Genomic DNA, 26,808 nt, shown 5'->3' on the forward strand with positions numbered 1-26,808 from the left:
TCACTTGTGTCTCAATCGAGCGCTCGAAATTGAATGTCGGGGGCACACTTCTGTGCTAGACTCTTTATCTAAATTGTATACCTATATTTTTCAGTTGTAGTGACGAGAAGGTTTAATAAGATTAGACAGGCAAGAGGACACTATTACACGCTTTTTGAGGCAAATATGCGTCCAGTTGTATGTATGTATGGATGTCCAAAAGGGCAACGTATCCCTGAGCAAAATGGAAGGACAGCACTCGGAAAACTGGGTGCGCGGTCATAGATGTTACCATAAAGCACTGCGCATACCGACAGGCGCAACGGTTAGAATGTAGATGTCCAGTTGATGTACATAGGTTGCAGAAAATGACTGTAGAGGCAACCCGATTGTACACCAAGAACTTACAATTAATCTAGTACATATGCTTAACAATTATAACAACTCCTTAGCCCAATGCTACATCATCCCAATAGCCTTATTATTCTTGTGTTTTCAGTCTGCCAAGTTTGTATTTGTTGATAAGCGCTTGTTTGTACGCTCCAGTGCAACGCTATCCTAATAAATGTCAACTACTGCGAAACTACATAAAATTGAAATTCTTTGTTCCAGGTTGATCCGCATGACTCATCGGAAACGCATTCGCTGTCCTCTAGCTCGTTCATCTCGGCGTTATCGTCTCAAGAAGACATCACCCTGGTCAACTTGCACATGCAAATCAATCGTCCCATCGTCGACTCGCCACTACTGATGGCCAGCTACGTCACTCATCTGGCGCAGGTGCGCTGCTCGAACTGGTCACACTGTTCGATGCCGTTTGGAGCCGATGCTTTCTCAATGCCGCTGTTTCAACAGAACGAAGATGGTGGATTAGTTTACATTGGCAGCAAACTTGTGCCTCATTTTGACAACTATTCGCACTGGCGAGAAGTGAGGATCATTTCACGTTACGACGCTTGCGCTGGCCAGCCGTCATCTTCGGGGATGTCTACTTTACCAAAACCTCATCCGTGGGATCCAAGCGTCATGGTTCGTGGTAGTTTCGAGAAGCATGACGGCAAAGAAAATGAAAATGAATTTCTCAGCTCACAAGGAGAGACGGCTACCAGAAACTCGGTCGTGATACGATTCAAAGGGCAAGTGGATATGATGCTTACACCACTGTTGCTTGAAGGATTGCAAAGGTAAGTTCTTGAATTTATTTTATTTGAATACGTAAAAACAAGTATAAAATAGAGCACAGTACATTAACAAAATGCAGATAAGGCTATACCTAAGAAGGATGTCTTTTAACGCGCACCAAGGGTTCCATGGGGCTGTGAAATGATGCAGTTGCTTGGCTTGGCTCGGGAAATGAATCCTCCAAGACACCAGACGTACCTGATTCACCGAGCATTTGAGTACGACGAATTTCTCGTTTTCGGCGTATTGCTGATCGTTCCATCTGTGGATTACTCAACTCTAAAACAAATCGGGATGTTTAGATTTGCGCTTATATGCTGTGCTTGGTACATACCTGCTCGCTTCTGGATTTTTTTCTTCAGATAGTTAATTCTAGTGTGAACATTTCGATCGACTGCCTTTTTCGTTTCCCGATTATTGCCATAGGTTAGAACATCCTTGTTATCAGAGAAGAGCTTACTAGTGTTTTTCCGTGCAGCTGTCCTGGATGGAGGAACTTTCTTTTTGGAGTTCTTTGGGCGCACAGTGGTAACTCTATTCGCAGACCTTCGAGCAGTAGTTATTGGCACTTTAGTTGTTTTCGTTGATTTACCTTTCGAAAACCACGATTTGAACGAGGCAATTTGATCATTGTCTGATGTCTCGGCTAATGAGCTATCTGCCAAATCTTTGCTAGAACATAATTCGCCATCGCAGTTTGCTCTACGTAAACGAGTATAATCCATCTTATCTTCTACTTCCCTTTTAGTTAGCGATTTACTAATCCTTTCTTCGTCGTCCACTAATAGCGATAACTTATCTAGTTCGCGATCCGATAGTTTGGACAGAGCTTCAGAGAAATCTGCGTCACTGAAGGTGCTTAAATTATCAAAGGCCGACTTCGACAGCCTGTTGTTTTCTTTCGCTCGATCCCGAGCCACACCGAGACTTTCGTAGTTCTGATCTTGAGTATCGATGTAGTAAGTTCCATCTTTTTCTAATGGATAATCAGCTCCCGTGTTGTAGTAGTAAGCTTCGCCGAAACGATGTCGAGTAGTCTGGAAATTCCTATCGTTCAGATCCGCCGGCTGTCTGCGGTTGGTTTGCAATGTGTGATAGCATTGGATCGGCTCATAAAAAAATGTACTAAAAATCAATATAAATTCGATGATATTCATGTTCCACAAACTGTCTTATGTTAACCAAGATGCTTGCGCTTGAACATTGTAATTTGATTTGTCAATTCAAATCAAAGCTTGCTGGGTACAGCTTTTCGTTTAAATGGTTCAGGCTATAAAATAACTATAATAATCAGTGTGAATCATTGAAGAATCAGACATTGGCACGTGTATAAAGCGTGTTTGCCCAAAGAGAAACGTCTTGACCTAATTCTGATAAATTTTGAAAATCGTATATTATCTCTTAAATCTCATAAATGGTCATTCTGGAAAAAACTACTAAATTTTCGCCTCCCATTCGCTCAGTAACATTTGCCATCATTTCTCTCCCTTGATACATTACAGAATGATTGAATCACTGATCGGAACGCTAGCTACGCTGCATCCTCTAACAATAATAAATGATGTTCATGCGTCCTGCGTTCGCAAAGTGGAAGCAGTGAACGTGCTGAAGCGAGACCAATCACTCAGTTACTGGTCGCAGGTGCACTCGAATTCCAAACGATCAACTGCCGAGCGTAACCTGCAAGGTCCGGGCGGTCCAGTTCTAACCGACGTATACGAAGAAAGTATTTCTACCCAGCTACAAGGATTGATTGTTCTTCCTAAGATGAATGTAACATTAATTCAAAGTTCAGTAATCGAAGAGGTCATATCGTTTGCCGCGTTGGACAATGTGCAAGAACTAAGTTGCGCGTCGTTATTGGCAGTCTGCTTTGAGGGTGTTTCGACAAGATTTCATTTGGGAAAGACTACCAAAGCGTCGATGCATACTGTGTACACTCAACCGGCGGTTCGAACAGGCGGACTAAAAAAGAGTGGGTTGATTCGAGGTACTAGAGCTTTGCTAGCACATCTTTCATCTCAATCAAGGCCAGATAACGTTCCGGGAGAACCTGTTTTGCTGGAAACATCTGAGAAGCAGTTGGAAGAGCTAATAATTACGCTGGACGTGGGAAAAGCTCATGCTCAATTAAGGCGACTGAAGAATGATCCAGTCGCTGTCCAAGATTCGCAAATAGTAATTACTGCTATACCGGCACACCGTTGTCGGGCAATGTTCGACTGTACAAAAATTCCAGAAGAACCAGTCCCAGATGGCAGCTCTGCGATGGGCTATATAATGTTTGAGTGTGGGTTGGAAGGTGTGAGCGTAAAAATTGTTAAAAGGTCGCAGTTTGAGAAATCGGAAAATGCTGAGGATGCACTAAAGCCTTCGCCGGAAGTTACCAATTCGGAAGTCAACCAGAGCAGTGTAACTGGTAATAATCCACTGAATCTGGTCACATTGCTGAACGAAGCTGGAGGTAGCATGGCAGCTGAAGCACTTGCAAAAATTGGAATGAAAAAACCTTCAACTCCTAAAAGCAGCACCCCGAGAGATAAAGCCAGTGCAGGATTTGACCAAAAATCGAAAGATAAACCAAACGACAGTTGGATTTCTCGTGACCGATTCTCTAACAAAGCTATTGATGATTCGATAGTGGATGATCTGGATCAAGGAAAAGATCAGCCATCTCAGTTAGGAACGCATGGCACGGCAGATGAGAAGAACGTTTCCAATTCGGTAGTACCATTGAAAAACGACAATGGGAAAACTTCGTCCTGTGTGGTTGATTTTAAAACGGTTTGGTTCAATTTTGCTGCACCTCCCCGAACACCCATCACTAGGAAAATCGATTACTCTCGCTTGGATTGGAATCTGCTTAGCACAGCGTCACCAGCTATTACTGCTTGGATGAATCCTAGCAATCGTTTCGCTATCAAAGTTGTAGCATTGATCCGAGCAACCTATGTAAGGCGCACAGCCGTAATGGTAGCACTGATGGCGGATGCGTGGGAACGACAAACTCTACACCGTCCATTAAAAAGTCGCTACCCGGGAATGTTTACCCCTCTAGCCAAAACGTTGCAGGAAGATCCCAGCTGCTTACTTTGCACGATGCTGCAAAAGTACGTTCTGGAGGAAACAGTAGCCAAAATTGAAAATGATCTCAAACAACAGTACGTTCCACAATTGAGTACGTTGAGACAGGTAAGTAAAAATGATAAAATTATCGTATTTGAAATAAAAGTACGCTATTTTCGTTTTCTAGGCTGTTATCGTACTGAGCAGACAATGGAAGAATGTACTGTACAATCCAATGCTATTTGAACATCAGTATAAGGGAAAATTGAACAAACCGATTAGTGTAACATTTTCGTTGCCACAAGATGAGGTGAGTGTAGAAATCAAAATCATCTAGCATAAAACTAGCGTAACATATCAACTGTTTCATCTAATTTTACATAGCAAACTGTTGAATTCCGCATTCAAAAAGCTAAAACTCTCTCTTTCAGAGATATAAACCAATTTGGGGTAAGTTCATATAGTTGAACATTCTCCATGCGACTTGTAGAAACGCAGTGTCTTGGTACCACTTGTGTTCACGCTGTTTATCTGTATTTGGATCGGAGAGGCTTTGTTGTAAATAACCACACAGAACATTTTAACAATCCGTTTTTTCGTCGATATTAACCCACATACGATTTTCATTAATCATTCACTATGTGTGCTTTTGTGCCGCATAGTCAAGCTCTCGATAGGTCGAACACAAAATCGTACATTATAGTGGCCGAACAGTTCGGGTGTTGTTTTGATCCATAACCGAATGTATTGCAGATGTCTAGGTTGCTCGTTCCATGGACTATCATTTATTTGAATTATTACCAAGTCATGAATTGCCTAGTTGTCATTCTCTGTTAGATATTTAAACCGTCCATAGTTGTACCTGATTATAGGCCATAGCTAACGTATAGATGACTCTAGTCTGGTGGAACAGCTAAGATTCCTTTTATTGTCCAGTGCACTCTTACGGATCAGTTGTTGTTTTGATTGATGCGAATATTTTGTTATTTTAGACTTTTTTGAGGTCCTAATCGTTGCTTTTTATCAAGCAGTTAGCGCTCAACCTCCGAGTGGAGCAAACACGTTTAGAGTCGTTGGAAGTCGTGCACGAGCTATTATCTTTGAGCTTGTCACGAGGTTTTGGAGCATCGCCAGCCCGTTTTTCGATTAGATTTATCGTAAGCAGTGTCAAAATGAGACGTCGTGAGAACGGTTCTATCACATTCGCCCGAATGACATTCGCCCGAAAGTCATTTACCCGAATGACGTTCGCCCGAAAACCATTTACCAGAATGGACCATTTACCCGAATGTCATTAACCCGAATGGATCATTTACCCGAATGCCATTAGCCCGAATGGACCACTCGCCCGAATATCATTAACCCGAATACCACATTCACTCAAGCATAATATAAAATCGGTAATTGTCTAGTTTAGTGACTTTAGTGATAGAAGTCCGACTTTAATGCGGTTTTTTCGCCAAAAGGATGTATTTTAACCTAAATAAACCAAATCCGAGCGGGAAATGTGAAATCTTTAACTAAAGTTTGATAAACTAAACAATAACAAGTGAGCTTATACAGCGGAGCTAGTGTGATGCGGCTTGGCCGCATATCCGAGGCCAAGGATCCGAAGCGGCGCAAAGCCGCTGAGGTTCTGTTGGACGAGGCGTTGATCCACCCGTCGCCGGAGTTATAAGCAAACCTGTGATCCTTTTGTTTGCCCGGTTTACTCAAACATAGGGGCTATAGCTAGTTTAAAGCCGACTGAGCGGCAGCGAAGTCGGACAGAGCACCAGAAAGCGATGTGGCGTAGCCACATTAGTCAACCGTACACTAACCACTGTGGCTATGCGACATCGCTTTTAGGTGTACTATCCGACGTCACTGAGGTTCTGTTGCCAACGCCACAAATGCTCTTCAGGTGCAAACTGATGCATATAGGACGCAGTTGTCAGCTCAAGCGGTAAAATCTTGTGATAAACCGGTCAAAATACTAAGAAATCTTTCGGAAACACCATCGATCGAGGTAAATATATATTAAGATGTTCCGTTAGCGAATTGAATCAATTAAATTAGTAATTATATCTTGCATGGTGGAAGTCCATTTGGCATGCTATGCTTGGTTTACTGAAATATAGGGGTTGATTCCTTCTTTAAATATGAGCAGTACTTTGAGTTTGTATACCAGATAGCCCTCGCAATCAAACCGGTGATCCACTCGTTTGCCCGGTTTACTCACACTTAGGGATTGATTCCTTCTTTTAAACATGAGCAGCTCTTTTCCCACAATTAGGGGTTGATTGCTTCTTTCAAACATGACAAATCCTTGGATCTGCATGCCAAATAAGTTTGCAAAGAAACTGTTGATCCACTCGTCTGCCCGGTATACTCAAACATAAGGGTTGATTCCTTCTTTCAAAACAAGAGCAATTTCTTGAATCTATATACCAAATAGCTCTCTTTCGTTAATACTGGATTTCAAGACAGGATGATTCTTCCACCTAATTCACGGGTGACCAAAGTTTTTTCTGAAAAATAAAACACCTTGTCGTCAGACAAAATATTCGAAAGATCACCGAATACAACTAATTTACAAACAAGTTGTTGCCTTGGCTTTCTTGCCCCATCAAGGTATTCCAATGGCACTCGAAGAATTGAGGAAAAGTTGTCCAAAGGCTCTCGACGATTTTTTGGATTACATTAGTAAAAATTGTATAAACTGATCAAAAAGTTTCTCGATACCTCTTCTTTGCCCCCCGCTTCGTGGTCAGTTTTCGAAAATGTATCGACAAAGATTCCTAGAACCACCAATAATGTGGAAGACTAGCACAATAAATGGAATGGTTTGTTAAGCCGTGGAAATTCCATGGTGTGTTGAAGCAGTTGCAGCTTGAAGAGAAAAACCCTAGTACGTATGTTTTACGTACAAGCGGTACCAACAGCTAAAAAGTCTAAAAAGAACTCACGAAAGGACCTAATACTGGAAACCCTAGTTAAATCATACAAACCAGGTGATTGGATTAACTATTTGACTGGTATAGCTTTAGTGTTAATTTCTTCATAGCATCAAATGTAATAAAATTTGTATTTCATCTTAATAAATTAAATTTTTTCGATTGACATTTCGATGTTTTTCGGGTATATGGAATTCCGGCGAATGGCATTCGGGTTTATGTTGCATTCGGGCGAATGACTTTCGGGTGTTCGTGGCATTCGGGTGAATTACATTCGGGTTTATGTGACATTCGGGCAAATGTCCTTCGGGTAAATGGCTTTCGGGCGAATGTCATTCGGGCGAACGTGACAGAATCGTGAGAACACGTTTCGCATTAGTTATGCGCATTTGCAACAGAAGTCATCTTATGAAGAGCTTCATCACTTCGTCAGTACCGTTTTGGTATTGCAAAAGAACCAAGTTGTGCGAATTCAACCAAGCCGAAGCCCTGCTTGTGCGTTTGTTAAGGTCAACGAACTCGCTATGACACAGGCAACTGTTGTAAATCACGACAATGTACAGTGTACACAAAACAGAGATCGACGGAAAGATTTACAAACCTCGGATAACGTTTGAGGGTGGGCTACAAATAAAATTCTACGATCTTTCCGATGACGTAACAAACGAAATGAGATGATGCGGGACGAGAAGTACGCTTTCGGTGGCATCTTAACTGGTGTTCGAGTCATGAAGATGACGGTAAAACGAACATTCCATCGTTTGTCATCATCGATGGAGAGATGACAGCCCTATCTTACTACGGACAACACCAAACGTGCCGTCCACAACAGGATCTCATGCATTCGAAACAAAAAAAAAACTTCTGATCTAGAAGCTGGCCGCAGACCAGACTAATAACACATCGTATGCAGAGGTCGTGAAGCAATCGGCTCGACCGATCTACCAGAAACAAATACAGCCAAAACAAGCGAGCACCAAACCGTCTAGTTCGAAGTCTTCCCCGCCAACGGCGCTCGCTCCATCACCGCCAAGCGCAGGTTTTCCAACACAACAGAACTCGAACTCCGAACTTCTTACAATTCGGCAGTCTACCGACGACGTTTTCAAATTGCCCACGAAGCAACCGATTAGCGGAGGAGAAGCAATTCGCAGAGCGACACCAAACGACAGGAAAAACGACGGTGACGAAACCGACCGGTCATCAACTTCTACGAGTAGCCGACGATCGCAACGCCGACCTCTGAGTAAGAAATAACTACAAGACGGTGGAAACGTAACGTAGGAGGAGGTAGGCTTGTAATGGCTTGTAAACAACATCACGAACATAACCAAACTCAACGCTCTTCGAACCTTCGCTTGAGCGAAGGAACTAGACATCGTTTTTATGCAAGAAGTCGAGAACGAACAACTTTCCCTGCCCGGCTATAACGTAATCTGCAACGTAGACCATTCAAGAAGGGAAAATGCAATTGCACTACAATAATACATACAATTTTCTAATGTGGAAAAGTCTAGATGACCAGCTCATCGCCCTACTGATGCTGAAAGAGAGAGTTTTTACAACAACACTTACCTCCGCCACCAGATCGCAAATGTTATTTTTGCAGGCGCATTCAATTATGTACTACGACAGTGTGATGCGACAGGGTATAATTCGAGCCCATCTCTTCAAGCGATCACGCAACAAATGTAACTTTGTGACGCGTGGGTTAAGCTAAATCGTCAAAATCCGGGCCACACATACATTACACACAACTCGATGTCCAGGCTCGACCGGGTCTATGTGTGCAATGGTCTATGCGATCAGCTACGAAATACGAACACTCACGTGTGCTCCTTCACAAACCACGAAGCCGTCACTGTTCGCATGTGCCTCCCCCACCTCGACAGAGAACCTGGCATGGTTTTGGCCCCTCTGTTTCCATCTTCTTACGGTTGAGAACGTTAATGAACTATGCACCAGCTGGCAGGATTGGACTCGCCAACGTCGAGAGTTCACGCATCGTTCGTGCACATCAACGAAACACACATCGCCAGTGAGCCTCTGTCGACATTCCAGCTTGAGGAAAGAAGGAGAAAAAGAACAACGGTCACACAGCTGCGCAACGAATTGAATGAAAATCTCGATCGTTCCGAAGACATCGAGCACCACCTCTTGCAGTACTTCCAGGCTCTATACGTGCGGGAAAAGACGCTTGAAGACAGGAACGACGACTTCGTCTGTGAGAGAGTTATTCCTGAAAACGACGACTCGAACGAAGTATGTATGAGCGAAATTACAACGACCGAAATATATGCAGCAACCAAAACAAGCGCATCGCGAAAATCTCTAGGACATATCGCTTCTCAACTACGACTTGGAACTCCTGTTGCGCATTATTAACGCGAAAATTGAAAACTTAATGCAAAATCACCGAGTTCTAAGCGGCGTGTAAAAATGCTCCGCAATATTCGATCGCAATATTTTCCAAGCCATCCTTTCGTTAAAGGATAGAATCGCAAAGCTGATTCATAGTAAACAGAGCCTTCGATCTGGACCATGAGTTCGATGGGGTCGATCTTAGATTCCGCTTCGATAACATGTGCGAGCTGTGGTACGAAAGTCCGAAGAAAGGATTACAAAAACAATATTCAGCAGAGAACCAGGAAGAGGACGCCGACTTCGTGGGAGGCCACGAACACGTTGGCTAGACGCAGTGGAGGAGTACCTGAGATCCCGTGCGGGGGAACTGGAAGGACGCCGCCCGAGATCGACAAAGACGGAGCTCTACGATACGCCCGGCATTGGCGAGATGACGCTTTAGCCAAGAAGAACAAGAACGAAGAACATGTGCGGCTCGGATTCAATCGCAGGTTAGTTGATCTACTCTCCCGGTTTTCCGAGATGTCGTCGTCTCGCTTACTTGTAAATGGACATCTTTCCGCCACCTTTCCTATACAACTATCGGTACCGCAAGGAAACCTGTTTTCAAGCTGTTTATTTACCATATACCTACAGCAACTTCTACGAAGATCGAGCGAGTATGTGGTGATAATCTTGTAAAACACTGTAAAAATTAGCTAAGGACGCTTTGCTCCGACAAATGTTCCATGTATTTTTCTGACGTTAAGGCGCACCACAAGTCGCCGCTGTCGCGAATGTTACTCCTTGTAGTTCTCCGGGTCCAGATGGTGTACCCTCGATTTTTGTCATTGTTTCCGGTTTATAAAAAAGGGAAACAAATCGAACATCGATTGATCTAGGAATTTCGTGTTTAAGTGCGGTATCCAAACTATTCGAGATTTTTTTTATCCTGTTTTTGTCTGCAAGCACTACATCGCAGACGACCAACATGGTTGTATGCCTGAACGATCGATATAGAAGTTCTTACAAATGGCATACACGGATTCTATCGACATTTTATCGACATAACTCTTCAAACTAGTTCAAAATGAAGATTTTGTGGACTTTATCATTGAGAGCATGTAGAAATGAAACTAAAAAATATCTGTGAAACTGGGATGCCATTCATTTTCGCCCCAAAATAGTACTAAACTAGTGTTACAGTAAAATGTGTAATTTAAATGTAAAAAGGGAGGAATAAGAGATTAGTGTGTACTGCAAGAGGTGGGCATTTGACAGCCCGCTTGAAAACAAAAGATCGCTGCACAATTTGCTTGAAAACAAATCCCCGGAAGAACGGGTGCCAAAATAAAAATGGATAGTCGGAGAAAAGGAGTTGACCGAGTACGGTCGGTGGCGGTCTGCGATTCCCGCCGGAAAAAGGGAGTCTGAAAAAAAAGTCGACGGAGAGCGGTGGTATTGCTCCCCGACGGGAGGCGTCAAAAGGAAAAAACGCCACGAGTGAGTGAACGGTCGAGGTCGGGCCGTAGTGCGACCGCTATTGCCAAAAGTGGTGCCCTTTTTCCCACAAAGGCGAGATTCGTCCGGCAAGTTTCGTGGTGGACGGAAGTGAAATTAGGTTGGCCGAAACGAACGCGCACGTGTGCCTATTCTTGCTTCGGCCGGATCAAAAGGCTAGTTTTTCCATCCCCTTTTGCTTGGGTCTCGTCGCAATCGTCCTGGTGGTCATCGGTGTGGTGAAAATAACGGAGACATTTCAGCCGTGCGCTCTGCGATCGGGAGACAATTTTGTTTATCGCCAGCGACATCAACAAAACTGCGCTCGTGTTCCCGAGACCCGAAAAAAGCAAGATTTGGAAGTTCCGGAACTTTCGACGAGGCCGAAAGACGTGTTAGGTCGAGCAGCATTGAACGGGAATTAACCTCGCAGGTTACAATTAGTTGGCGCTATCATCGAACGCACCGGCGACGACGGTGAACGAATCGACGCAGTCAAGACCGTCCCACCTCTCCATCAGCCGGCCTCGTTATGCAGGCGCACGTATGGTGAAGAACGACTGCCAGCCACGAGACATCACAGTGATCTGCTTGGTTCCAAGATGACCCACGAGATGTGATCGTCAACTACCGGTGAGTCTGCACATTATCTCTTCCCTCTTACAATAACATATTTATATTGGTGGGATTTCGCCTTTTGATTTGGGTAAACAGCAGCAAAATAAATATTTTGTTACAATGGCGCCCAACATAAAATCCCACATGTTTATTTGAGCCAATTAGCAGATTAGTGTAACATTAAAGATTTGTGGTAGTAATTAAGTTTATTTGGTTTGCGATCCATTAAGAAACTTTTAGGATGGACTTCACCCATCTAAATGACGAAGAGATCAACTACGAGTTGGCCTTACGTCACATGGTTAATCTAGGTTCTATGACTCATAGAGTCAAAGTTCAAAAGTTGAGGGCCGCTGTTCAAGATGACCGGACCCGAAACATTTTTCACAACAGTTCGGATCACGTTATGAGTCCAACTGTTAATATAGAATCCTGTCAGGTAGCCATTTATGAGCTACAGAAAGCTGTCGGACCTGCTCTTCAGAGCACCGACAAGCAAAATTTAAGTCAATTACGGTCGCGACTCGTACATTATAGGAACAGGTTGGCATGTCTCAAGCCGCCGGGTTTCCTAGCAGACGCGCACAGATCGCTCGACGCGCTTGTCAGAGTGTTAATCAGTGACGTGAACAGTGCTTTAACCAATCCAGTGAGTGTGGCAGGTTATGGAAGTGCAGGAGGGGCAGTGCCAAAAACCAATCGGCAGCTGCTAGCGGACGAGAACAATCCAACGCAAGACGATAACGGCGCCAGGGCGACTGGACCGGACGCGTCGACAGAGCATAGCAGAAGAAGCAGTCAACATACAACGCTTCCGGCATCCAGCTCGTTACTATCCGCGAGCCGAGGGCAAGGTGCTCTCGAATTGGACTTCTCCGGCAGACGTTTCTATAGCGATCACGGACGGATTACGACAGAGTCACATTACACGCCGCCACCACTGGACATTCCATCGATTCCCAGGAGTGTTTACAATCACGAGCGGTGGGACAATTCGCGCTTAGCGGATCAGCAAGAAGAGGAGAGAGCCGGCTGGAATTCGATCGATAACCAACGCAGGTCGGAACGAAACGACCGAACAGGAACAGCCAGCGGCACGAGAGGAAACAGGAACGTATGGGAAGAGTACGACCAGCTGCGCGATGATTTACTGCATCATCTACTGCGGCGAGACACCAGAACGGCGAGCGATCGGGGCGACGAGAGGCGCACAACGAAAGCAGTACACAACTGGCCATTCAAGTTTCGGGGAGAGAAGGACACAACGTCGCTAAACATATTCTTGGACCGAGTTGAAACATTCGCTAGATCGGAAGGGATGAACGACGACACCTTATTGGCATCGATCAAACATCTGTTACAGGAAGATGCTTTGGATTGGTACGCACGAGCCATGGCGCAGCACACATTACTTTCCTGGGAGGCATTCAAACGGGAGATACGGAAGGAATTCCTACCCAGTGGATATGCACAGATTTTGCGCCTTGAGGCTTGCTTCCGATTCCAAGGACCCAACGAGGCATTTTCGAAATATTATAGGGATATCGCAGCATTATTTCGGTTTGTTACGCCACCGATGTGCGAGGAAGAGAAGTTTTTCATCGTAAAGAAAAACATGAATGCCGATTATGCAGCGATCGTGACCGCAGCCAGACCACACACTATACAGGAAATGGTGGAAATCTGCACCAGCTACGATGAAACGAGGATGCTTCTGAACAGGCAACGCAGGGTTCCAATTCCGCACAGTGCGCTTTTAGAGCCTAGTTTCGCAACACCCACTGTTGTACCAAGACCAGCACCGGCAATGCAGCATCAACCACGGTTCGGCAGGGTACACACAGTAGAGCTGGAGGAAAACTCGGCAGGCGGATTGGTCGACGGGCAAAATTCCTCGCTCGATGAAGAAGGAGCATACTCGCAACATGATGACGGATACTGGCAGCTGAAGATAGACCAGCTCACGGAGCAAGTCAGCGCGCTGAAGATGCAGTTGACGACGAGGAACGCTAGACCAACGTTTACGTCAGCACATAATTTGGAGAAGGCGAACGTCGCACAGCAGCACAGACAATACGCGTCACAACCACTCACGCAGCAGACACAGCGTCAGTACAGCAACCAGGTACAGAGACAGCAACCTCCGCCTGCGCAGCACCACTCTCGGGAGTTGCAAGCTCCGCAGAACTCAGTACGAGGAGAGCAAGACAGAGCTGGGGAACACAGAACAGATCCGATAGACCAGAGACGTACGGGTATGATCTGCTGGAACTGCGATGAGGAAGGACATCGTTTTATGGATTGTGCAAAGCCACAGGCAATTCTTTTCTGCTATCGTTGTGGACGAAAGGGATACTCTCTACGCAGCTGCATCACGTGTCGGACAGATGCGGGAAACGCCACCGCGGGGAATCTGCAATAGAGGGTAAGGAATCTCCGCAATCAATAGAAAACCCCTCCGATACCACCGAACTAGGATTACTAAATACAATTATCATTAATCCCGGACTAGACAATCGCCCACATGCAATCATTAGTATACTGGGCAAAGAAATGACAGCGCTGCTGGATAGCGGGGCGAACTGCTCACTGCTAGGTGGCAACAATGTAAAGATCGTCGAACAGCTAAGTCTGCGCAAAGGAAACGTGATTGGAGGCATCAAAACAGCGGACGGCACGCAACATAAAATTTCACACTTCGTTCGAGTGCCGATAGTTTTTAACAACCGGAACGAGACCATCCCATTGCTGTTGATTCCGACAATTCCGGATTGCCTGATCCTGGGCATGAACTTTTGGGACAAGTTCGGAGTCAAAGCAACATGCTGCAGTGTGGAAACAGAGCTGGAGGAGACGGAGCTGAACGAGGATGAGCCAATGAAAGTCCTGAGCGCAGCACAACACAGACAGCTTAAGGAAACGCTTGCGAAGTTCCCAACAGCGGAAGGAAGGCTGGGCAGGACAACATTATATGAGCACCGAATAGACGTCGGAGACGCACCACCACGCAAGCAGCGACACTATCCAATGTCTCCGTATGTGCTAGAAGAAGTGAACCGCGAGATCGACAGGATGCTCGCTCTGGATGTGATAGAAGAAGCGCTATTTTCTCCGTGGAACAACCCACTGGTAGCGGTTAAGAAGAAAACTGGGAAGTACCGGGTCTGTCTGGACGCCCGCCACTTAAACTCGGTGATGGTTAACGAAGGGTACCCTATTCCGCAAATCTCGTCGATCATCAACAATCTCGGCGGCTGCGAGTACATTTCGTCAATCGATCTCAAGGATGCGTTTTGGCAGTTACCGTTGCAGGAGGCATCTAGACCGTTGACAGCATTTACGGTTCCATCACGAGGACACTTCCAGTTCAAGGTAGTTCCCTTCGGACTTTGTACAGCGAGTCAAGCCCTCGCGCGACTAATGACACACTTGTTCGCAGACATGGAACCATACGTATTTCACTACCTGGACGACATCGTAATCTGCTCCAAAACGTTCGACGAACACATCAAGCTGTTGGAAGAAGTAGCGAGGCGTCTACGAAGAGCAAACTTGACGATATCGCCAGAGAAATCCAAGTTCTGTCGTCGAGAAATCAGATATCTGGGGTACATTTTGAATGAGAGCGGATGGAAAGTCGATGAAGAAAAGATCGAGAGCATCGTGAAATTCCCAGCTCCAACGAATCGAAAGGAGGTGCAACGGTTTCTCGGCATGTGCAATTGGTACCGACGTTTTATAGCAGATTTCTCTCGAGTGGCAGTACCAATAACGGAACTGACGAAGACAAGGAATAAGTTTCGATGGAATACGCAAGCAGACGAAGCATTCCTAAAGCTCAAAGCAGCGTTGGTATCAGCCCCGGTGTTGGCAATGTCGGACTATACAATGCCATTCGCTATTGCCTGCGATGCCAGCGATGTCGCGATTGGAGCCGTACTGACGCAGGAGACCGACGGAGAAGAACACCCGATTTGCTACTTTTCACAGAAGCTATCGTCTTCGGAACGGAAGTATTCGGTAACGGAACGGGAATGTCTGGCGGTCATCCGCGCCATCGAGAAGTTCCGAGGGTACATAGAAGGAGTGAAGTTTACAGTTTTTTGCGACCATGCCGCACTCAGCTACCTGCGATCGATGAAGAATCCGACAGCCCTCATGAGCCGGTGGTTGTTACGTTTAAACGCATTCGACTTTGAGATCAAGTACCGGAAGGGAAGCATCAACGTAGTGCCGGACGCACTATCACGGATAGTGGCATCGGTGTCCTTCGACGGTGCGAACTCCACTGATTCGTGGTACATGCAGCTAAAGGATAAAGTACAGAAGGAAGGCGATCGTTTCCCGGACTTCAGGTTAGCGAACGACGAGCTGTACAAGAACTGTTTAAGCAAGGACGAAGATGGAAATGCGATCCACTTGTGGAAAAAGGTGGTACCATTCGAAGAGCGACGCGGGTTAATAGGCAAGTTCCATGACTCACCTACAGCAGCACACTTGGGTTTCCACAGAACTCTTCAGAAACTTCAAGCCCATTTTCACTGGCCGAAGATGCGGGAGGAGGTAAGCAACTACGTCAAGAGCTGTCAAACCTGCAAGGCAAGTAAAGCACCAAACACAAGGATGATGCCACAGATGGGAAACTTGAAGCCAGCCAAAATGCCCTGGGAGTTAATATCAATGGACTTCGTTGGTCCGTTCACACGCTCGAAGCAGGGAAACACAGTTATGCTAGTAGTCGTAGATTGGATCACGAAATACGTCGTCGTACATCCAATGAAAAACGCGGACGCTTCAAAGATGGTTCAGTTTCTGGAGCAGGAAGTCTTCTTGAAGTTTTCACGTCCCAGAATAGTTTTATCGGACAATGGAAAACAGTTCGAGTCGACGGTGTTCAAGTCATTGCTAGCTCGGCACAACATCGTGCATATGAAGACGGCTTACTACTGCCCAATGGTAAACAATGCAGAGCGGGTCAACAGAGTACTAATCACCTGCATTCGAGCATTGCTAGAAGGAGATCATCGAGAGTGGGATTCACAGCTTCCAGCAATCACGGCGGCCATCAACGGTGCGAAACATGATGCGACCGGAGTAAGTCCGCATTTCGCCAACTTTGGAAGGGACCTAATACTTCACACAGATCTCTACGTGCAACAAAGTCTCAACACCCCAGACGACCCCAAGGTAGCACAGGATATGCGACTGTCAACGGTTCGGCGGGTACAGGAATTCGTACTGCAACGCATCAGGAACAATCACGAAAAGGCGAAGCAGAGATACAATCTTCGAACACGAACAGTAGCATTCAAACCGGGAGATTTGGTATGGCGTAGAACCTTCGGTCAGTCGTCGAAAGCAAACCACGTGAACCGCAAACTTGATCCCAAGTTCGTTCCAGCGATAGTCAAAGACGTCCTGGGCGTCAACCTGTACACTCTAGAAGACGTAGCCACGGGAAAGAGAGGCAGGTTTCACGCAAAGGACATTAAGGCGGATTAGAGAAAATTTACTCAGCTATGTCGGTAGGCTCCAACCTGCTAACCACGAGCATCATGCTCCCAAAATACCGTTAGCCGATCGGGACAAATCGTGCCCTGTCATGGTGTGGCGAGCAATAACTTTTCAAACTACCTCCCCATCATGGCACACCAGCCAGCGTCATTTGGATTCGAAGAGCGGTCTAGGAAGGCCCATGACAACTCGCAGTCGCAGCAAGGAGCTGTCGTGACGCGAGGGACGGGACAGGACTTCCATCAACGAGGACAGAAGCCTTCAGCAGGCAAGCCGTTAGCGAATCGGGAGAAAACGCACGTCGAGAAGCAGAAGCCTTCAGCAGGCAAGCCGTTAGCGAATCGGGAGAAAACGCACGTCGAGAAGCAAAAGCCTTCAGCAGGCAAGCCGTTAGCGATTCGGGAGAAAACGTGTTTCGAGAAGCAGAAGCCTTCAGCAGGCAAGCCGTTAGCGATTCGAGAGAAAACGCATGTCAAGAAAGCAGAAGCCTAAAACAGGCGCGCCTTTTCGGAACGAGAGAAATCGACCAGCGAGCACGCGAGCGCAACAGGAAGGAAAGCAGGCAACCGCAAACTAGAGACGGAACTTTCGGAGCGAGTCTCGGGAAAACCTTGAGCCGTTGCACAGGGGTGCAGGTCGACGAAGGCGGACCCCTCTGGACTCCGCAGACATAGCAAAAGTCAATCTCATAGGTAAGCTGCTTCATGGTGACACATCAAACCAAGATAGACCTCAGTCACTGGCGCAAGCGCACGAGCCGTATTCGGAGCAAGCAAAACCATGCAGTGGATGGAGCAGAGCATACCAGGACAACAATTGAGCACAGCAGACCGTGGCGAAGCGGAATCACCAACGGACATACACCGCTCAGAGCGGGGGATGCAAGTAGGACGAAGCCAAGCACCCAACCCTCCTCACAACCTGCCAACTCCAGCTGTTTACACAACGTTCCAGCGTTTGCCGTTCTCGATACGGGAGAAATCGAAGCACGAGAGTCCACGACACGCAAGCCTCAGAAGGCCAGCCGTTTGTCAGAGCGAGAGAAACTGATACAGTAAGAATCCAGACGCGGACGGAACATAGAATCGGATAAGTAAGTAAGCTATGAGCAACACCAGCTACAAGCACAGAACGAAGACATGAAACGGAAGATAATCAATCCTGGATTGGTGTCGACAGCCTGTTAGATTCAGCACAGTCGCGATCCGTAAATCGGATCCATCAGACAGTTGTAGTGGGGGTCGATGTGAAATCAACCAAAAGAAACGCGATTCTGGGCGCGGTAAAACCCTAGCACTGGACTCATATCGATTTGGGAGACTAAATACCTCCTTTCCTACGCAGCTGTCAGTCTTAACAAACCAAATAATCTACCACATTATAAGTCCTTAGTTTCAGTATTAGTCTTAAGTGTTAATTCTAACCTATTTAGCCCTAATAATAGGTTAAGAGTTTATTGAATGTTTTGCCGTTGCAAACGATGGTTTCGAGTTTGAGACAAGGACTTACCCGGAGACTTATAGCCAAACTTTAGTTGGCGGATTCGCAATGTTTAGCCAGGATTCGCTGGCGGTATTATGTAGTTTTGTGATTTGTTTTTTGAGATTAGTTTGTTCCTTAGCTAGCTGGAGCATGTAGAAGAATGTCGATACATCGAGCATCGCATTCGATTAGCGATTTAATTAGTCTCCGGGAGACTCCTTAAAGGAGTATGGCTCATAAATTTCTCATGAATCGAGCCATTGCCGATTCATGAGAAATTTTTCTGTAACGGCAATGTTGTGTTACAGTAAAATGTGTAATTTAAATGTAAAAAGGGAGGAATAAGAGATTAGTGTGTACTGCAAGAGGTGGGCATTTGACAGCCCGCTTGAAAACAAAAGATCGCTGCACAATTTGCTTGAAAACAAATCCCCGGAAGAACGGGTGCCAAAATAAAAATGGATAGTCGGAGAAAAGGAGTTGACCGAGTACGGTCGGTGGCGGTCTGCGATTCCCGCCGGAAAAAGGGAGTCTGAAAAAAAAGTCGACGGAGAGCGGTGGTATTGCTCCCCGACGGGAGGCGTCAAAAGGAAAAAACGCCACGAGTGAGTGAACGGTCGAGGTCGGGCCGTAGTGCGACCGCTATTGCCAAAAGTGGTGCCCTTTTTCCCACAAAGGCGAGATTCGTCCGGCAAGTTTCGTGGTGGACGGAAGTGAAATTAGGTTGGCCGAAACGAACGCGCACGTGTGCCTATTCTTGCTTCGGCCGGATCAAAAGGCTAGTTTTTCCATTCCCTTTTGCTTGGGTCTCGTCGCAATCGTTCTGGTGGTCATCGGTGTGGTGAAAATAACGGAGACATTTCAGCCGTGCGCTCTGCGATCGGGAGACAATTTTGTTTATCGCCAGCGACATCAACAAAACTGCGCTCGTGTTCCCGAGACCCGAAAAAAGCAAGATTTGGAAGTTCCGGAACTTTCGACGAGGCCGAAAGACGTGTTAGGTCGAGCAGCATTGAACGGGAATTAACCTCGCAGGTTACAATTAGTTGGCGCTATCATCGAACGCACCGGCGACGACGGTGAACGAATCGACGCAGTCAAGACCGTCCCACCTCTCCATCAGCCGGCCTCGTTATGCAGGCGCACGTATGGTGAAGAACGACTGCCAGCCACGAGACATCACAGTGATCTGCTTGGTTCCAAGATGACCCACGAGATGTGATCGTCAACTACCGGTGAGTCTGCACCTTATCTCTTCCCTCTTACAATAACATATTTATATTGGTGGGATTTCGCCTTTTGATTTGGGTAAACAGCAGCAAAATAAATATTTTGTTACACTAGGCTCGAAGCAGTTTCACTGTGTGGGTTGGCCCTGGCGCGTGGTCTTGCTGGAATATACAGTGGTCTTCATGGAGGTCTCACATATTTGGGGAAAACATTTTCTCCAAGACTTTCGCTTTGTAGTAAATGGGGTTCATTATTACCCATTTATCGATGAATACCAAGAATAATTTACCCCGTTTGGAAATAATTGCCCCCTATAATTATCTGAAATCGAGATAGATTTGTGGGACTCAACAATATTTTCATTGGTAATTTTTGCATGGCTAACGAAAAACGTGCAGTTTTGAGAACAATTACTACGATCTGAGTAGATCGAAGCCATTAAACAAAATCTATCATGTTTAGCTAAAAGAACAGAATCTCATTCTGCATGCGCTGTAGCAGTTTGAACAGCTCTGAAAGAATGAATTTTTAATAACAATATAGGTTGTGAAATAGATCAGGTTTCTCTTTCCAAGATTGGGAGATTATAGTGCATACATCCGTCCTGCCATTATATTTCCGCATCGGCTTTTTTCTATTCCTACACAGGATGCAGAAGACACGGATGACATCGATGCTGAGAACTATCCGGTGGGTATGATTGAAAGTCATCCTTTGATTGACGAGGAGAATGAGCGCACTATGCTTCTTGGCCAAAGCGCACAGGCTCATCAGCGACAGGCAACAGCAACTGGTCATCATGGTAATTCATCCAATCGTTATTCAATTGCATTTTTTTTCGGTTCATGCTTATCATTCTTATGTCTCTTCCTCTCTGATCTGTGTCAATACATTCTTTTTGTGTGATCATTAGACTTTTTGTTTTGGGTGTACGCTTTAAACCTTGCTTTACGCTGGTTTTGTTAATGAAAAATGTTGACACATTTTGAACGGAGTCAATTTTTGTTTCACCTTCCCCGTTTGTTTCCAATAGTAATAAAAGTGCCCGAGGAACCGGTACCGATTCACGTTACCAAGCTTGGAGATTCCCTTAACACTTCTCCCAGTACTAACAACTCTAACAAGCTACGGAAGAAGTCTTCGGTAAAGAGTTTTATTCCTCCAGCAGCACCGTCTTCACGATCTAGCATGCAAATGTTTCCGATCATTTTCGATAAACATGATCCTCAAATTGAATATGGTGCATTGAAGGAAGGTTCGCTACCGTCGATGTGCAGTTCATCCGATTCACTAGACAAACCTTGGACGCCACCTGCGAATCACAAAGAAGATCTTTACTCATGGATGGCAAAACAACAGAATGGAAACAATAAAAACAGTCGGGATAAAGAGAAGCTTGAGGTGTGTATTACTACGATTCGACCGAACAACTTAATTTAACGTTTTGTGTTTCAGAATTCTCGTCAAACTGCAAAGATTCGACCGGAAATTCATTCAATTAAATACATTCAAGAGAGTAACCGAATTCTTGATGCTCATCTTATCTTTGAACCGATGCTAACTTGTCTGGGTGTCATGCCGCAACAAATGATTAACAGCGTGTCAAGCTCGGATGTTTCATCGTTGGATAGTCTTGGTACCAATTTGTCACTGGTTTGTTACTTCGAAACAATGCGCATTGATATTGTGGTCAGTGAAGCAGGTGACTCTAAGAAACCCAAGCCCAAAGTAAGCAAAAAGGGCAACGGCAAATTCTCCTTGATAATGCCCACAGAACAGCCAGCGTTTCTATGCGAACACGTCGGAGTGGAATTAGAGCTGATGAAGATGACAGATGGATTTCCCGATGATGCGAAACAACATATGCTTTATGTTTCAAAGGGCCAGCTAAAGAAACATACCAGTACGGTAATCAATTTTAGCTTGAATGTGAAGCATCTTTCACAACAGGTGAATATGCCTCTCCTGCGATTGCTTCACCAAATTACCAACATGTATCAAAACGTAAAAGCTGCTCAAAACGAACTGCGTGATCATCCAGACCACGGCAAACGTAGTGCTCCTTTAAAAGATGAGTCTAGTTTAGGTATGTACGTTACGTTATCAATCTAGTTTAGGTTTGTACGTTATGTGGGTTTAACATTAACAATGTTTCTTTGTCTTCAGCGTCTGAAATGAATGATCCAACCTTAATGGGGTCTCTAAACGAGCCTCTGATGTCGCACATAGAAAACGGTATATTTGATTATGCAGATGAACGGTATGACAAATTCAACGAAGACATTCCTTACCGACATGAATTGCGACATTCAATTAGTCGGTCAAAGTTGCCAAGTTTGGGCCCGTTGATTCCCCTCACGCCTTCCCCAAGTTCACGCAACAGGCCTCATAGCTTTGCTCAGAAGCTTAGAAGTACAAGCAAGTCGGTGAAGGGTAAATTGGGTTATACGAATCTCAATGAAACAGTAACGACGCCGATCAAAGCGAGCCCCACTGCGTTGACCTTTGCAGATGCACTATCGAGGAATTCGTTAGAAACTAAAAATTCACTTACCGGATTATCGAGTTCATGTGGAGGTAGGTTATAGTTTTTCTGGTCAATATCTTCCAAACATCCACAATCCTGTGTTGTAACAACCAATGAATGCTTTGATAGGACGAGATTTAGAATATATTGCAGTATGAGTATTACTCAGTTGATCGTAGTTTTGACAGCTTAATTGAGCAAATCTCTATCATTTTCAACTCGTTAGGCATTTACTACCGTCATACGCATATTTGTCCGATGCGTAATGGCATTCTACAGGAGTCACATTTTGCACCTACAAGTAGCAGTACTAATAGCGCAACATACATTAATCAGTTGTCCTCAAAATTTATGCTACAATGACTAGCGTTCATCAAGCTTACTTGCGCCTAATTTTATATTAATAGAGATTTTAGAATACATTGTGCCATTAAGGTTGACCTGATAATACTACGAAGTACTACAATTTCGTGAGATTCTCCGTTCAACCTTAAGTTCTGGATTTATGGGTTAAATGATTGTCCTAGAAAATGAAATCGTGAAAGACGGCTATTGTGTGGTTAAGAGATCAAATTGCAATGATGTGCCAAATAAATTACATTGGTTAGAGTTGCGCTCGTGGTCTGTTAAGATATTGGGGATGAACATCAACGGTTCAGCTTGCTTCGTTCTTCAATGCGGAGAATTAATCTTTTGGCGGTAGGGAAAAATCTAAACGCTAGCTGCCGCGTTGTTCACCTTTCATTTCTCATTGTTAGCCTATCATTTCTCATTTCTCCACTTTAAGCTGTCACTTTTCAAGTTCAATCTTCCAATTTTTGGGGTCAAAACAAAAATATGCCCTACCAGATGCCGGAAGTTAAAGAGTTTGTTCTACATATTGTTTCTGATTTTTTTCTTTCTGTCATTGCATTTGATCTATTTTAGTTATGTAAAATATATAATATATAAACCCGTTAAAAAAGAAAACAGCAAGCTCATCGTGTGCACTTCATGCTTTATTGAGAGTCTGAAACCAGGAACAGTAAGCATTAAATGTTTCAATGATTTTTCTTTCGAAATCCAAACCAAAAAACACAATCCTGCCACACGGCAACCAAAACCTGCCGTTTCCCAATCCTACACTAACGGCCATCGCAGGACCCAATGTAAATGAAGCTTTTGTAGATTACACGGCACCGTTCGACCGATCGACATTCACCGGACCGATCCATAGCATACTGGACACGCCGAAGTGCTGGAAAACCATCTACCACCTGCTGGATTTATATTCGGCTATGCCGGAAACGAAAACTATTTCGCATCGGTAAGTTTTCATTGTTTTTTAGGTTAGGAATGATTTTTTCAAACGTTGAAACATATAAGAGCCACACTGAACAGTTTTTTATCCATTGTTGTAGTGGCATCCCCTTGCTATAATCCAACCTAATGTCACAAACATGGCTTGATGTTCACCTATCCAATTCCATATCAATCAGCTTTATCAGTCTGCTCAGACTCTCGGAGGCTGGAGAATTTATAACTTAAATGCAGACAGACATTCCAACAAATCCGAAGGCTTTACTTATTCCATCCACATCGTCCCGATTGCGCAGTGGATTGCTTCGAGCGACCGGTCTCTCCGCACTTTTAGAAGTTCGGTCGGGATTCCGGCCTTCTCGTTAGCTTTGTCGATTTTTGACATTCGAATAACGTTTCGCCTTTATGTTAGAGTGAGTTAATTCACAGTTATGCGTCAATCCTTATTCAGCTTATTGAAGCTTACTCAATTTGTTTTTGATTATGGAGGCTTTAACCTTAGGGTTAGGTCATTCACCTCTTTTTCAGGTTTGAAAAATTTCTTTAGAAAAAGTACCCTATGTGCGGGGTAGAGAATCGAACATGTGAGCTGCATACAAGGCACTCGATTTACCAACTACTCTACCAGCCCCGAATAATTTTATTGTCATCCGAGAAACGTCAATCGTCTTTCAGAACATGGTCGATTAGCCACCTGCTTGTGTATTGTAAAATACCTTTCTATTGATAAAGGCAAAAATGATTGCAACGCTTACAAATAACACTATATTTCTCACGTTGAACAGTAATGGTAGTGCCAATTAGGGATGCGCTTTGGAAAAACAAATGTTGAAAACCTGCTGTTCTATGCTAGTTTTACAAAGGATCAATGATCCAGATAAACTGGATAAGGATCCAGATAAAAAAGGATCGAGGAATCAGCATGGAACAAGTAGGAAATCCGAAGCAATGGGTAAGAAAAGGGAGGGAAACATAATAGATAATTTCACCAGAAATTCCAACGTTTGAACACGTGATATTGGTAAAAAGATCGGTGTTTCACAAAGTTGATTAGATACTGCTATGTGATGGATGAAGAAACATACGACATAACTGACTTTGTATGAGCATGGTGGCCGTAAAATTCGTAATTGCTACTCCGTAAATGACAAGAACTAGCGAAATTGCACCGAGAATCAACGAATGGAGCCTGGGAGTAGCTATCTATCCTCAATGTGCATCTTTCGAAAGTTCCATATTTTGAAGTGCCAATAACGGCGCTGGTCACGTCTTTACAGTCCTCGGGTAAGGAAAGGAATGTTAGTGTAACAAACGTTGTTATGGAAACCGTGTATACCTCTGCATCACCACGTTTGTCACGGGAAGGGGTTTATTTTAAAAGGATGGAGTAAGGAGTTACACAAATCTGGATTCACATTGATAAGTCGTACGATCATGTTTATTGCTCTAGGTAGGTGCCGAGAATTTATGATCGGATTATCGTTTGTTGAATTAATTTTGAAATGCTCGGTTTGTAAAAAATAAGTAACTTCAGCTCTGGACAGCCAGCAGTCGGGAGTGTTACTTATGTTTATTTGAATCAAAGGACAGGTGAACAATTTTAGTGTTCCTTGCTTCTTCATTCCGGCGAAACACGACATTCCAAAAACAATACAATATAATGAAATGCGATTACTTTTAGTGCCTCGAAATATTTGTCGAAATACCTATATAATTGAACATTTCGCAACACACACATTATTTATCGTGCATGAAATTTGGTATTATTGTAAGAAATGAAATGACAAGTATGTATTGGTTTCTTTCTCCGCGGACGATTGATTCTTATGTTCTAATTATTCGAGCCGTCATACATAATTCAAAAGCAGGCATTGTAATTCTCTCTCACTCACGCGAGAAGAAGCTTATCCGATGTCCAACTTTTCCGAGATAAGATGGGTCGCAAAATTCTCCGTCTCCACAAATAGCGTGAGAATGATTTTCCGGATAAAATTTATTTGACTTTTTCCTTCTCACCGGAGAAGGTGATAAAAATTTAATTTCGTGGAAATCAACAAAAACTTCAAAAAATACACTTAATTACAAAGAAAAGCGGCAAAGAAATATGATAGACTTGTTTTTTCGTGTTTTGGAATAACGGCAGGAAAGCAGCGAGCGAAAAAAGGATACCGTGATAAACTCATTCACTCATTCTCCGGCTGTTTTATTTATGCGGAGAAATAACACGTTGTATTTATCCGGAGAAGTTGTGTGAGTGCCAATAACTTTTCGTGTGAAAATGTGAGTTTTTATTGCCGCAGTAGCAAACTATCCGGGCGCATTTACTCATATGAGCGATAAATGCAATGCCTGTTCAAAAGTTATCATTCACTCAGACAAGACCATGCGTATTCCCACGGGCATTGAATACCCAGTGGATTAGCTTCCTAGTAACCGGCGGATACGTGTTCCCTTCCAATGCCATTAAATCAATTTAAAATTTAAAATTACATACGACAAAATATATGTAATTTTGACTGTAATAAAATGAGGACGCTTAAATTATTGCACTAAATAGAATCTAAAAATTGGTGACGAGAGCGACAACAGCTGACCATCGCCTAAACATACGACATAGATGACTTTCAACAAATACTAGAACAGGAGTTTTACACTGTGAATGATAAATTCGAAGTGGACGATCGTTTTAAAGAATTGTTTATTTTTTCCGGTAGCTTCCACTCATATACTGTCGATACTCGCGACCGTATACTACTACGTATAACGGCAGTATAACAAGCGTACGGAATCCAAATTATATGGGACCTTCCGTGATACCAGTTTACATTCATGGTTGCTAGTTTTCCTGTTTTTGTCTCCGCAAGTCTGTGTATTGATATTTTTGGCGAAATTAGTTCACAGTGCCGTGCCATTAACAAGAAGCTGGGAATGGTAAGTCGTATGTCGAGCGGTACAATGATCGTTTGACCGTCAATAGAATAGAAACGTACCCAAAATGGATCTCCATGTTGTGTGCAAAATCACATGCGAGAGAGAGACGGATGAAATAATTGCATGCAAGCAGAACTTTTATGCAAGATACAGAAAACATGAAGATTTACACACATTCAAAGCTCAAAAGCTGTATCACGA

The 26,808-nt window shown here is 44.3% G+C and overlaps 2 protein-coding genes across 8 annotated transcripts in view; one reads left to right on the plus strand and one right to left on the minus strand.

The window, feature by feature from the left end:
• LOC131682612 (bridge-like lipid transfer protein family member 1) overlaps window positions 1–26,808 on the plus strand; it is a 55,887-nt gene that overhangs the window by 18,512 nt on the left and 10,567 nt on the right. For 2 of the 7 annotated variants that reach the window (XM_058964228.1, XM_058964230.1), the window contains 8 exons: window positions 592–1,163; window positions 2,664–4,353; window positions 4,415–4,537; window positions 20,499–20,652; window positions 20,884–21,251; window positions 21,306–21,936; window positions 22,017–22,427; window positions 23,518–23,683. In XM_058964228.1, the coding sequence (XP_058820211.1) occupies window positions 592–1,163; window positions 2,664–4,353; window positions 4,415–4,537; window positions 20,499–20,652; window positions 20,884–21,251; window positions 21,306–21,936; window positions 22,017–22,427; window positions 23,518–23,683 (4,115 nt within the window). Of the gene's footprint in view, window positions 1–591; window positions 1,164–2,663; window positions 4,354–4,414; window positions 4,538–4,658; window positions 4,678–20,498; window positions 20,653–20,883; window positions 21,252–21,305; window positions 21,937–22,016; window positions 22,428–23,517; window positions 23,684–26,808 lie in introns of all 7 variants that reach the window. The other 5 variants (XM_058964233.1, XM_058964234.1, XM_058964229.1 and 2 more) reach the window with 5 other exon arrangements.
• On the minus strand, window positions 1,224–2,358 carry LOC131682627 (uncharacterized). The gene is made up of 2 exons (XM_058964276.1): window positions 1,496–2,358; window positions 1,224–1,440 (listed from the first exon to the last, which is right to left on the minus strand). Exons 1-2 carry the CDS (start codon window positions 2,316–2,318, stop codon window positions 1,253–1,255), a joined length of 1,011 nt encoding a protein of 336 aa, XP_058820259.1. The 5' UTR covers window positions 2,319–2,358; the 3' UTR covers window positions 1,224–1,252.

Source organism: Topomyia yanbarensis, chromosome 2 (assembly GCF_030247195.1).
Source record: "Topomyia yanbarensis strain Yona2022 chromosome 2, ASM3024719v1, whole genome shotgun sequence".
Lineage (NCBI taxonomy): Eukaryota > Metazoa > Arthropoda > Insecta > Diptera > Culicidae > Topomyia > Topomyia yanbarensis.